The sequence below is a fragment of the Micromesistius poutassou genome (assembly GCF_964030765.1).
Source record: "Micromesistius poutassou genome assembly, chromosome: 17".
NCBI lineage: Eukaryota > Metazoa > Chordata > Actinopteri > Gadiformes > Gadidae > Micromesistius > Micromesistius poutassou.
The window spans coordinates 14,469,252-14,482,548 of record NC_140287.1 but is presented as its reverse complement, the minus strand read 5'-3'; the positions used below and the strand labels follow the sequence as shown (position 1 = coordinate 14,482,548).

At 43.7% G+C, this 13,297-nt stretch overlaps 1 protein-coding gene across 1 annotated transcript; it reads right to left on the bottom strand.

Annotated features, from left to right (window-relative positions):
* Window positions 1-2,495: 2,495 nt before the first annotated feature.
* wdr25 (WD repeat domain 25) lies at window positions 2,496-13,007 on the bottom strand (the record flags this gene model as incomplete). Its single annotated transcript, XM_084481643.1, has 6 exons — window positions 2,496-2,833; window positions 3,380-3,520; window positions 4,340-4,510; window positions 5,133-5,263; window positions 9,039-9,186; window positions 12,243-13,007. The coding sequence occupies 6 exons, from the start codon at window positions 13,005-13,007 to the stop codon at window positions 2,612-2,614; spliced, it is 1,578 nt and encodes a 525-aa protein (XP_084337769.1). The 3' UTR covers window positions 2,496-2,611.
* Window positions 13,008-13,297: the final 290 nt, after the last annotated feature.

Sequence of the window (13,297 nt, the reverse complement as noted above, 5' to 3'; positions counted from 1 at the left end):
AACCGTAAATTGGGGCACACTACAAGGTAACTGAAATGTAGCTTAATACTATTTTTTTTTCATAATTAAGTGGGTATTTAGTGTATTGGCTTAAAAGTAAATTTCATGTAGGTTGAAATGTCGTCTATACAACGTCGAGACGACGTGGATTGATGTCTATGAGACGTCGAAACGATTTCGACCGACGTCAGAAAAACTTTCATATCAGCCCCTCAAATCGACGTCGTTTCGACCTCCATGACCAACGTCGATTAGACTTCTAATTGACGTCGAAATGTTTGCTGGGTTACTATACTTCATTCATGTTCATTCATGCAGCCCTATGGAAAAAAAATGTTTCCACAATCCACACGCTATTTCTATGCAGTTTCACACGTATGCATAATCTTTGACATCATAATATTTAACATGCAAGTGTAGTGGTGCCTGGTTGCTGCGGGGGAAAATCAGCTTTGCGCCGGGTGCAAACTAGCAACGACACATGCGTCGGTGTAGAATGTAAATTGCGCCGGGCGCAAGATAGGGCCCTTCTTCTGTTTGGCGCACATGGCTAATTTGCATACGCGCACAGGACTGTCGGAATGGGAACACGTCGGACTGGCAGCATGTAACCATAACAACGGCTAACGTGTAACGGTAACGGTGGTCCCGTTAAAATAATGTCAATGAATCAGCTCAAGCCTAACGTTATCTACAATCGTTGTTCTGGAACCAAAGATAAGGATCTACAACTTGTAGGCCTATTTAATAAGCCTAAATTGTTCTGTGCTGTGTCCTGATTGGCTGAAGAGAAATAGCCACATCGTTGCGTTCTAAAACTGGACCTGGCGATTTGACATGTTCAATCTTTGGCGACTCCTTGCAACGCCTTGCGACGACCAGTTCACACTGCTGCAACTTTTCCCCTGCGACGTTCTAAAACCGTCTCGTTGCAAGTCGTTGCGTCGCGAATCTTTGGTCTGAACTGGGCTTAATGTCTTCGGCGAACGTTTTTATTGCCGTGCCGCTTCCGTGACGGTTCTGGTGGAAATTGCCCTTCACTCAACATTCCGAAATTATCTATCATGTTGGATAACCCCGATTTTGCGATCCGGTGCTCTTGGAGTTGATGAGATTATATCTTGGAACACTAGAGACAGGATAATCTTGGCCGATTTTCGTCGATGAGAGTGTGTTCTCTGCATTTTCACTAGGACCCTTTTCCTTCGCCTTATTCTTCTCCATTTATTTCTTTATTTCTATCTCGTAATGTCTCCTGCGTCTCTATGTCGCGTATTTCCTCATCTGTCTCTATGCCGCTCTGACAACGTTGCCCCTGGCAACCGATAGCCATGGATGCCATCATGGCGGACGGACTCAAACCCCTCCCCAAAAATCATGTGAAAATCACGAGCCGTCCGACAGCTGTGAACCTGCAATGCTGACACCTATTGGTGATTTACTGGTACTACTGCCTTAACAATGACACTGGCAATGGATAAGAGAGGATAATTTAATAGCATTTAATGGAGCCGTGTAATAACATATAAATAATAAAAATCAAAAAATAGTCTGATAGACTGTTTAATATACAACACATGACTTATTTTGGCGTACAAATAACCAACTTGTAACCAAACACTACGCTATGTAAAATGTGAATTAACTTTTATTAGTAAATTTGGTAAGTTTCAGATTTCAATTTATGAATAACATCGATGGAGGGGGGCCCAAAAAATACAGTCTGCTTAGTGTAGTCCATTTATTTAATCCGGCTCTGGTAGTCCGTTGAAGCTTTTTCTCTTTTTATGGAACCATGTCACAATATCTAACCTGCATCCCTATCTGAATTGCATAGTATGACGCGCTACAGATATTTCTCTTTGATACACTGGCGTGCCCTCGACCTGCAGTCATGTAAAAAGGGACTCAATGGTAGCACTGTATGGAAGCCTAATGCATTCACCTGAGAATCAATTGTGCTGTTTTTCTGAATTAACAAGTTCTCTATCTCAGAATTCAGAGAAAGTGAACTTTTGCCATGAAAACTTATCCAACTTATCTTCTCAGATAGTTATCTTGGTAATTCAGAAAAATAGCAGAATTTCTATTCCCCATGAAAACTTCTCAGAATTCTGAAATAGTTAACTTCAATTCAGAATAACAGAATTTTATTCTCAATTGAATACACACAACACACTGTTTGTTTTATTGCATTTTCATTTTAATTATAATTGTTTGTGCCTGTACAATTATTGGAGAAACACTCGAGTCAACAACCCTCAATTCTAGACCATCCAGTCCGAAGAATAATCAAGTGAACTCACAAAAACCAGCCAGGACCTGGGTTTTATTTTTGTTCTGCATTTATTTATGTATGAAAGTAAGCTGCAATCAAAAGCATTGCAATCAAAATCATTCCTCTTCTCTTAGCCATCCACTTTCAGGTCCTTGCCACTCAGTTAAAGGTGACATTATACCACCAGGTGTGAGTGTGATTAGCCGTTACAAGAAAATCTGCCTCTTCTGACATCACAAGTGGGGTGTGTGACGGCTGATCACACTCACACCCGCTGGTATAATACGGGACCTTTAAAAACCCACTGAGCCAATCGGCCGTGGCGTTCTGCTCTCAGTGCCACACCTTGACCTCGCCGCCCCAGTCGCAGGTGGCGGCGGTGTTGGGTAGAACAAGGTGCTGGGCCACCCGCAGGCAGGGCTGGCTGTGGGCGCACAGCGTGTGCAGCATGCGGGTGCTCTGGTAGTCGTAGAAGTGGGCGGAGCCTGTGGAGCTGCCAGTGGCGAGGATGGTTCCGTCTGGGGAGAGCTCGCACTGCACGGCGTAGCCCTCTACCTGGGGGGGGGGGGGGGCGGGGTCAGAGGTGATGAACGGAGTAAGTAGATGCATTCTACCTTCTGTGACGATTCACTATCGTGTGACCAATCACGTGGTAGGAATCCATGCGATAAACTAAAAGTTGTTAACACAACATTTGTCGTATAGATGTGCTTTTTTTTTTTTTTTATTTACCCTTTATTTGTTTACTGTTCAATTTGAGCCGCTTTGATAACATAGTTACCTGGACCAAAAGAGATAAATATTAAATAATATAGTATATAGTAAATCATTGGTATTTTGATTCATAATTTTAATCTGTATTAAATTTGGTACTAACTGCTCAGGGTAGTACTTTCCACGGACATTTAAGAGGCTATTTCGGAGGGTCAATTCCTGAAACTTAATTTAGCCCCGGGTACCTGCGATGGATCCGCACTGAGATCCTCCAAAAGGTACCTCGCACACACACACACACACACACACACACACACACACACACACACACACACACACACACACACACACACACACACACACACACACACACAAGAGGCTGGTTACCTTGTGTCCTTCGTAGCGCCTCCTCTTGTTCATCCTGTAGGGCCTCTGGGAGGAGAACACTGCCATGTAATTGCCATTGGTCTGGGCCAGGAAGCAGTCCTCTGTAGGATGGAGGGCCAGGCCTGGGCAGGTGTACCTCTCCTGGGAACCAGATGACCACCGGGACCCAGGAGGGAAAAGAGATGGACAGGTGGTTGGATTTCACTTGTGATTCACATTGACAGTGGCCGGTGAAGAAGCTGAGTGTGTTCACCCAGCAGCCTGTTAGCGTGCACCTGCTGACACGACCGCTGATGTATAAGAAGGTTTGGATAGGGTACAGAATAATGGCCCTCAATTCATATTAGTGAGGAAAACGCCCCCCCGCCCCAAAATATATTATCTTGAATTTCCCCTGGGGATCAATAAAGTATACATCTATCTATCTATTCAATTTCTCTGGATGTTTACCTGTATCGGTTTGAATAAAATAATGGGTTTCATTTGAATATTTTCTTGTTTGAAAAATTTGAAAACAATATCCTTTCACTTTTCCAAAGTTGTGCGTTATTCGACTGGGTTGTTCTCCAAGGAGTAGTGCTTCCTGGCTCTTTCTCTGTTGCAATATCACAGTTGGCAGCCAGGCCTAGTTGGTAGTCAGCTTGGAGGCCTAAGTCCTGGCACACACAGCTTCACAGAGACACACAGAGCCATCCACTTTGGGGCGGCAGTAGCTCAGGAGGTAGAGCGGGTTGGCTGGTAACTGGTTGCTAGTTCGATCCCCGGCTCCTACTTGCTGTGTGTCGAGGTGTCCCTGAGCACGACACCTAACCCCCCATCTGCTCCCGACGAGCTGGCTGTCGCCTTGCCTGGTTGACTCCGCCGTCGGTGTGTGAATGTGTGCATGAATGGGTGAATGTCAGGCAATATTATAAAGTGCTTTGGATAAAAGCGCTATATAAATGCAGGCCATCTACTTACGTGGAAGATTTGGTTGGACAGCCTGGCGGTAGTCTGGTAGTCCCAGGCGATGAGGGTGCGCTCAGCCGAGTCCCGGCTTACAGAGTCCGTGCTGGTTATGAACTCAGCCCCGCCCTTCAGGAACAAGATAGCCAGGGTCTGCTGGATGCTCGCGCTGTACACCTTCACCGCCTGAACGACAATGGAAAAAACTGACTTTTTACGAAAGATACACAGGTAATCACATGGAATACATTATGGGAAATGGGTTTTATATGAAGGGATATATTACATTTTATTTTTATTTTATTATTCAACATAATTTTTTAGTTAGTATTTATTTATATTTTGCACACATTGTTGAATAAATATATAAGCAAATAATAGAGAGTTAAAAACAAAGTGTTCAGACAGTTAGTAAATATTTTAGCCAAACCCGGAAGAGGAAATGTACGCACATGCTGCCCCATTCAACCCAAACCTAGACACCATTTACGGCGCTTTATTCGGCATACTCTATTCAAAAACAGACATTGAACCTGGGTCATCTTAAATGCAAGTTTGACGAGACCTTATCTCCATCAGCCTACACTTATTTCCATAAAACACCACGAGTGTGACTGACATGGCTTCTTGCTAATGTTCTCTGTCGCTAATGTACACACGAACTCTAACACGTGCTTAAAGAGCCATCGCTCTAAGGTCAGTTCCGATACTACTAAATGTGTGAGTTAGCCTCAGCTTAAAGAACCCTCTGCTACAGCAAATCAAGGACAGTACAGCAGAGCAGTAAGGAGGGGGTAAAGAGAGTGACCTTGGATACGCGGGCGTCCCAGGCCTTGACGACGGGACTGTAGCCTCCGCACAGAAACACGTGCTCATCGCCGGGCTGGAGCGCCACACACATCACCTTGAACTGGTTGTCCACCTTCACCACCTGCTGCCCTGCAGGGGTCGCCACGGAAACAACAACACAGTCGGTCAAGAGAGAGAAAGATCGTTGAAATGGTCACGCAGCCATCAATTCATTTTCAATTTTATTTGAAAGGGACGATGTGCAAATGAAAACATAAACGGGACCATTTGATGCATCGCACCAGAGTTAGCCTTAGGCCTAATTTACATCTGCAGTCCCTAGGTACAAGTATATACAACACATATAAAAACATCAAACATCATAAAAAGATCAAACATCAAAAACACAAAAAATGCCTTACTTTGCATGAATACTAAATACTTCAACATTAACCCTTTCGCTTAAAATAGAAGTGTATGTTTCTGCATTCGTCACAAGAGTGGGATTAATATGAATGGCTGTGTCTTGTGTCTAGGAAGTGAACGACAGGTGTATGATCTAAAGAAGCAGCCAAAGTCACTCGCAGAAAGAACCAATTGTTTTTTTTAAGGATAAGGTCGTTCAAAAAGAACAGTGAGATTAACGGGAGATTATACTTGGACTGAAGCCGTGTCATCAAAACATCAGAGAAAAAACGTTTCGGTGGGATCCTTTGAAGAAACAACTTCCCTCGAGATGAAAAAGATAATGCAAGCTGACAAGAGAGAAAAGTGGAAGAAGAAGAAGTAATATATTGAAATAAATCAGCAGAACCAATGTTATGGCTCAGGGCTGTATACCCTTCATCTGAACGACTTAAAAAGCATGGAGCGCCTCATACCAAAAAAAGATGAAATGTGAAAAGAGAAGGGGAGGGTACATGCATGGCCTGTCGGGAACCAAGCCAGACTGGGGGCCAGGGACTTGGTCAAAATGTATAGAAAAGAACCCCTGGGTTCAGTGGCTGCTTGCCAATTAGACGTACAAACAACACAGTCCTCCACCCGGGGCAGGCTTGTTCACACACATTAAAAAACAACATGCAAGTTCATGGCTGTGCTCAAATAAATTCCCTTACGGAAAACAACTTTGGATAGTCCCGCAGATTACATAACGAGCAGAAACTAAAAAACTGGAGATTCTTGCAAGTGTGCTGCTCTGTTTGATCCCCTTCGATCCAAAGTATAAAAACCATCTATGAGGTCATCCTTGTGTTTGCCCGGCACGGCGTTCCCATCTTAATTGGCTTAAGCCTTACCCACCTCGAGAGGAACAACACACTGGCTTCAAGCTGTTCCAGATTGAGAGGGAGTGAGAGAAGATAACAAATCAATGTCGCTCGCTTTAATAAACAGACAGCCAAGTGTCATGTTTTAATTAGCAAAGAACCGTTAGCGTCGCTAGCGAACCTTGATAAGGGTTTTAGAGGAACCGTTAGTCAAGCTTCCCCTACGGGCCGACGTGCGTTTTCGGCCGGCGACCTTTCGGCGGCTATCTTTCTTATTTTCATGTCTGTACGCAGACAGAGTGGAGCAAATGTGCTGCACACGCTCAAACCTAACCCGCCAAAAAATGACACGCCCTTCAGACAGATTCAGCCAAATTAAACAGAGTTTGTTTGGGAAGGACTATGTTATCAAGGGACAATGTGAAGAGGAGAGGATGGATCTGCTTTAATCAGGGTACAGTATTGGTGTCCAGATCGAACATAAGTCAGCCTCAAAAGACACCATCAGATTATGTCGCTTCACCCAAAACCCTTTTTTTCGGTTCATGAAGATAACGAGTGAGTGATTACTGTTTGTTCAGGGGAAATCTTCATGAACACTTGTGCTTGTCAAACACTTTGCAGCGAATAGATGAGCAGTCGAGGGTCACTTTTAGATGAAACCTTTACAATTCTCTCTGTACAATCAGTTTCCCGAATATTATTGTAGGGAATCTACAAGTGTTTTTCCAATTTGCATTTTATCCATCACATAATAAATAAGTAAATATCATCCTGAATGCAAAATGTTGAAAATGGCAATGACGCACGCACACACGCACGCACACACACACGTTATGTCAGCTTGTGACAGGTGGCTCACTGTCAATCAAGTGCTAAGGTAAGCTTTGAAAGAAACCCAGTGACAGAGGGCCCTTGAAGCTAGTTCCAATCCGACATGTATATTTAGTACATTAAAGTACTCTCTCTCCCCCTCCTCCATCCCTCCCTCTGTCCATCCACCCCTCTCTTTTTCCCTTTGTGCTCCATGTGTGATTGTCTCCGAGTGTATTCTTCCTCTTTTCCGAATCTCTCCCTTGCAGCCATCTCCCATCCCTCCCTTTCTCCCTCTCCCACTCTCTGCATTACCGTTGTCAGCCTGCGTCTGTCGCTCTGTTTCTTTGGGCCAAGCTGCTGATTGCTATTCAGCGGTGACAGTCTGCTTCAGAGACGATGAATTGGTATAGCACTCCAAGAATTAGGATGACAGGCAGAGGGAGAAAACACTTAAAGATGGCCATGGAAGAAATCCATCGGCATTCATAGCATTTCCCAATAGAAGAAGTTATTTCCTGCATCCACGCAATCCCCAACAATAGAGGGATCATCATGATGCAGTGATAGCAATTGTGCTCATGTGACAAGAGAGGTCAGGGGTCATGAGTTGAGGAGATATCCACGTGGATATATAGATGGGTGTTGTATAATCTTTTCCTCGGCGATGCGAGTATTAATACTGATCTGCTTTGGGAACTTTATATAATTTAAGATTATAATGGTGTTATAATTATAAGGAACAAACTGCAACCCTGTGTGGCTGGCTGGCGAGGGGAGAATGTGGCTGGCTCAATCACCTGATATCAAAAAAAACATTTATATGTTAATGGTTGTGATGTCGTGCCAACATAAGGTCATGCAGCTTCATCCCGTGGTGACAGATTTATTATTGATGCCCTTTCTTTGGCTGCTCTCTGTATTTGTATGTGTTTGTGGGTCAGTGGTCCATGTGTGTGTGTGTGTGTATATGTGTGTGTGTGTGTGGGTAATCGGCTGCTGAAGTCATTAGCTGTAAGCTTAATTGGCAAAATCGACAGGCCCGCTGAGAGGGAAGTGACAACTGAAGCAGGGCATCATGGGAATTACGATGACCTCAGAGTGGGGAAATGATGTGGGTTTCAAAAAACAATGGCTATTGATTTGAAGACCATTATGTGAAAAGCCAGTTTAACTTATTGTCATTCCAGTTGAAATTCCAATAAGATTAGGCACTCACTGAAGCCGTCCTTAGTCAAGCATTCTGGGAATGTACAGCAATCACATCTTTGGGTAATCGCCCCCTTGCTCGTCATTACCTGTCACAGCAGAGCTCCATTTAATATCAGTTAATGTTGTTAATGTTGTTCACCACTGGAGGTGACAGTACTATTCCAGAGGCATCTTGATTTCCATCATTAAATTGCGATAAAGGGACACTGGCCTGGCATCACCTTGAAAATGTGTTATTTAAAAAAAAACAGCAATCACATTCGGGTGGCAGTAGCTCAGGAGGCAGGGCGGGTTGGCTGGTAACCCCAAAGTTGCTAGTTCGATCCCCGGCTCCTCCTAGCTGAGTGTCGCGGTGTCCCTGAGCAAGGCAACCTAACTGCTCCCGACGAGCTGGCTGTCGCCTTGCCTGGGTTGACTCCACCGTCTGTGTGTGTGTGTGTGTGTGTGTGTGTGTGTGTGTGTGTGTGTGTGTGTGTGTGTGTGTGTGTGTGTGTGTGTGTGTGTGTGTGTGTGTGTGTGTGTGTGTGTGTGTGTGTGTGTGTGTGTGTGTGTGTGTACGGGTGACATTTACATGACACTAAACCGTAAAATCAACTGCTGAACAAACCAGGGGAACAACGGGGGCCACCCACCCGTCTCTACATCCGTGACGGCCGCCTTGTTGTCGAAGGAGCCCGACAGGAAGCGGCGTCCGCAGGGGGTCCAACAGGCGTCCCGGACCGCCTCTGCGTGGCACCGATACACCCCGAGACACTGGCCGCTCTCCACTGCATCCCACACCTGCCAGGGGGAGAGCGCTTGCATGACTCCATACACCACAGCCAGCACACTCATTCAAACCTTATATCGTCGGCTAGACATTTCAGCGTAGTAGTGGTGCAGTGGTGGTCCGGGTGTTTGTTTTGATTATTTACATATATATATATATGCAGTGATCTGTGAATATCTACGACTACGCCAATATTTATTTTGTGAGCCTGAGAGAGAGAGAGAGAGAGAGAGAGAGAGAGAGAGAGAGAGAGAGAGAGAGAGAGAGAGAGAGAGAGAGAGAGAGAGAGAGAGAGAGAGAGAAACAACCCATTATTCAGCAAAAGTGGCACTTTAGCTTTTTTTTCCCTCATATTTCAAGAAACATCTTCGGAACTCTGGAGCTCAGATACTGGGTGGTCAGGTCAGGTGCCTAGTCAGATAAACTTTTAAAAGATTATAAAGTTATTTGGTTGCCTCCAACCCAGCAGTACCAGGTATAGCACTAGAAGTTGAAGATAAGGAGAAAACTGTCGATTTCATCATCTTTTCACAAATAAACTGCTCCACACAGCATGAAACTGCATCGAGAAGTACCTTAGGGAGGTACCGTATAGCTTCTCGGACACATAGTATAACGCCTCGGTGCGTGCTGCATTTACAACATATTATTATAACACTCCTACACAAAGACACTACTAAAAACAAATCACAAATTGGTGTGAGATATGGGGTAAGCACAGCCTCTTACTACATATCTTAGCCCAAAAACATGTTTTCCAAAACCCTTTCTATCTAGAGCTTTTTTGGAGTTTTTTGGTTCTGGGCTACTGTAGAAACATGCCGGTGCAACATGGCGGACTATATGGAAGAGGAACCACTCCCTATGTATATAAAGTGCTCATTCTAAATCAATGACACTTATTTTCATGCGATTATACAAAACAAACTCATTATATTATAATATTATTATATAAGTCTGTTTTGCTAAATGGCACTAAATTCTACACTACAGTCAATATAAATATATCTAAAGAATGAATATGATATCTGATTCGATGTATATTTTTACAATTTTAAGTATATTGCATACAACAAGTCAAACACCATCTTTGTTTTCTAAGTGTTTAGGATAGAGAAACAGTGCCCTCTCAAGGAATAAGGAAATTGTGTTAATCATTTCAGCATAAAGGCCATAGCTGTGTGTATTCTAGAAAAATGCACAACAAGGTGTGATAAATCCAATACAATCAACAAGTGCTTTCACCTATAACTCCTCATTTGAATGATACCATTAACAACATTAATCTTAATAGAAATCCTTAATAGAAATAGAAAAAAGTAACGGATTGAATTCAACTTAATTCCACTGGCTATCTTCCTCCTAAATGACTGTCTGTAATAAAAGATTAATTGTAATTCATGTTACCACCTTCAAAGAAACCACCTACAGCACCTGCTGTAGCCATGGTTACAGCAGCTGCAAAACGACTTGGAATAATACCCTGACAACGCCTTAGGAACTGGCAAGCAGAATGAGGGAGCATAAATGGAGCGAGAGAAAGTTAATTTAGAAAGACCGCCTTGCCCAAAGAAATGCATAATTCTTGCTTTTCATTAAAGAGTGCATGTCTTTAATATCGGGACGTTGACATGCAGTGCAGGCCAGGAAGAGCTAGCATTGCACAGCAGGGACGAGAGTAGAATATAATCAAAGAAAGATTTCTGGACATTAAAAGGGTTTTAGGCTAAATAAAATCACTAATAAAAAAAATGTAATAATCAATTCTGAAATTAACATTCAAAATAACCAATAAGGTTATAAAATTGAGTTTCACTTTTCTCTTTTTTATTGTCAGTGGGAATAAAAAATAAATAAATAAATAGTGTCTCCTCAGAAGGGAAGAGAAAATTACTCCTCCACTTCTCCCAAAATTAAGTCTGTACCCTCCGCTCTTGGTCGCTTCCCCAAGTGCCAATGAATCTTGCAGGGCTTGCGTTGGCTCTTGTCTGATTATGCAAAACAATTCAGGAATCCTTCAACAATTGATTATTCTAGTCCTTCTCGACTGAACTCATCCAGTGAATCCTTACAGCACTGAGGCGAAAGAGGTTGCAATTAAGGCTAAACGATTAAGGGATTTTTTGGGGATTATTTTGACCGATATTGCGGTTGTGATTTAGCATGCTATATATATTTTCCTTATGTTCTGTATTATTCACGAAACAAGCAATAAATCATTCTATAGTATGACCTAAACAACATTGTAAGCAGTCAACATATAAACTGCTCTTACCTTTAGGCCAGGCCTATGTGTTGAGATGAATTGATGCACTATTGAATTGTAAAATTAAAATAAATACAAATCTTACTGATCTCCAGTCAGTAACGGTAACAAATCCTAAAAAAAATGAGGACGATATCGCATTCTATCACATCGCAATGTCGGTTTGAATACGATTAATAGTTCAGCCCTTCTCTTCGCAATCTATCTAGGTTGGATCACGGCGGACCTACTTAGCCATTGCTTGGCACCTGCAGGGCCAGACCTTTACAGCAATGAGAATGAGGGATTGTCTACTTAGTGTGTGGTGGGAAAATGGGAGGCCAAATCGTGTGTGTGTGTGTGTGTGTGTGTGTGTGTGTGTGTGTGTGTGTGTGTGTGTGTGTGTGTGTGTGTGTGTGTGTGTGTGTCGGAACGAAGCCCCAAGGGCCATGACACACATTCGACTGACGGTGACAGATTGGGTCTGGGAGCATGTGTTGGTGGCATGGTACATTTATAGAGAATAAGGCAGCAGGGCAGATAGATTCTCACTGGCAATTACCGACACTAGCACTGCAATCAGCCAGCACTGTGGTGACCGGGTTACCTGTGGAGGGACTGTACAGATTTTCACTTGTTTGGGGCATGACAAAAATGACACAACAATGATTAAAAAAAACTATAAAATGATTAAAATATACACAAAGAAACAAGTAAGATGATGCTTTCTTTTCTGTCGCTTTGTTTTTGTATGCAAGATTTTCCATTGGTGTGTAAGCTAAGGGGGAGGCTCATTATAGTGGTTTTCTTAGCCGTCATTACCTTCGCTGTCTTGTCCATGGAGGCGGACAGGAGCAGGTGACTGAGCTGGGCCACTGGACACCAGTGGATTGTGTTCACCGGGCCCCCGTGTCCCTCCAGACTCCTCAGGAGCCTCCGTGGAATGCCCGCGGCGCCCGGCTTTTCAAGAAGGTACGGTTTGACCCTCTCACACACTTCTGAAAGCCTCTGGACACATCTGGTCTGTTTGGTGGAAACCTCCTCGACCAACTGCTTTGAGGACGTGCCCTCGGATGCGGAGGTAGGCCCAAGTCTCTGCCGCTTGGAGATGTAGGGCCGGATCCCGGATGAAGCATGCTGGGGTCTTTTAACAGTGTCTGATGATTTGTGTCTGTGCATTTGGGATGGCCCAGAGGAGGTTTGTTGTGAGGTCGTCTTTTCAAGGGAATCTGGTGAAGCAATGGAAGCAATGGCCACTCTGGAAGAAATGTTCAGTAATGGTTTATCCGCGCAAGAGGGGGTGTACTGTCCTTGCCAGCCAAGAGCCTGGCTCTTAGGCAGTGCAGGTAGGCCTTCTGTAGAGCTGTAACTTTCAGCTAGGGCTGAGCCCAAATCCGTCTGTACTGAGGGATTTCTGCCATGTCTTGATGTCCAATGAATATTCTCAGAGTGTGATTTGGTGGGTTTAAGCCCATGGGAACAAGAAACCGTCATGTCCTGATTTTGTTCCAATTGTCTGCTACAGCCCAGAATGTTAGATGACTCGCAATCTGAGTCAGAATCCTCATAATCCACCAATGACTCCATTTCCCAAAGAAAATCAGTTTGGAAAATGCTTTGAAAAGTACTAATCTCCTCCTATTGGTCACTTTGTTTTGAAACTAGAGAGCGACACCCGCTGTTCGCTTTGAGTATTGCATTGCAGTAATAATTTACTGGCGCTTGCTACTTCGTTTATATTATACATCCATGGTCGTTTTCAGCTTTAGACTGAACTTTGGGTTATCTACCAACTAAACCCATGGGATATGACGAGTGATAGCAGCAGGTATTCTATTTATACGCTTGCATATGAAACGACAACAAACCTTTACCCA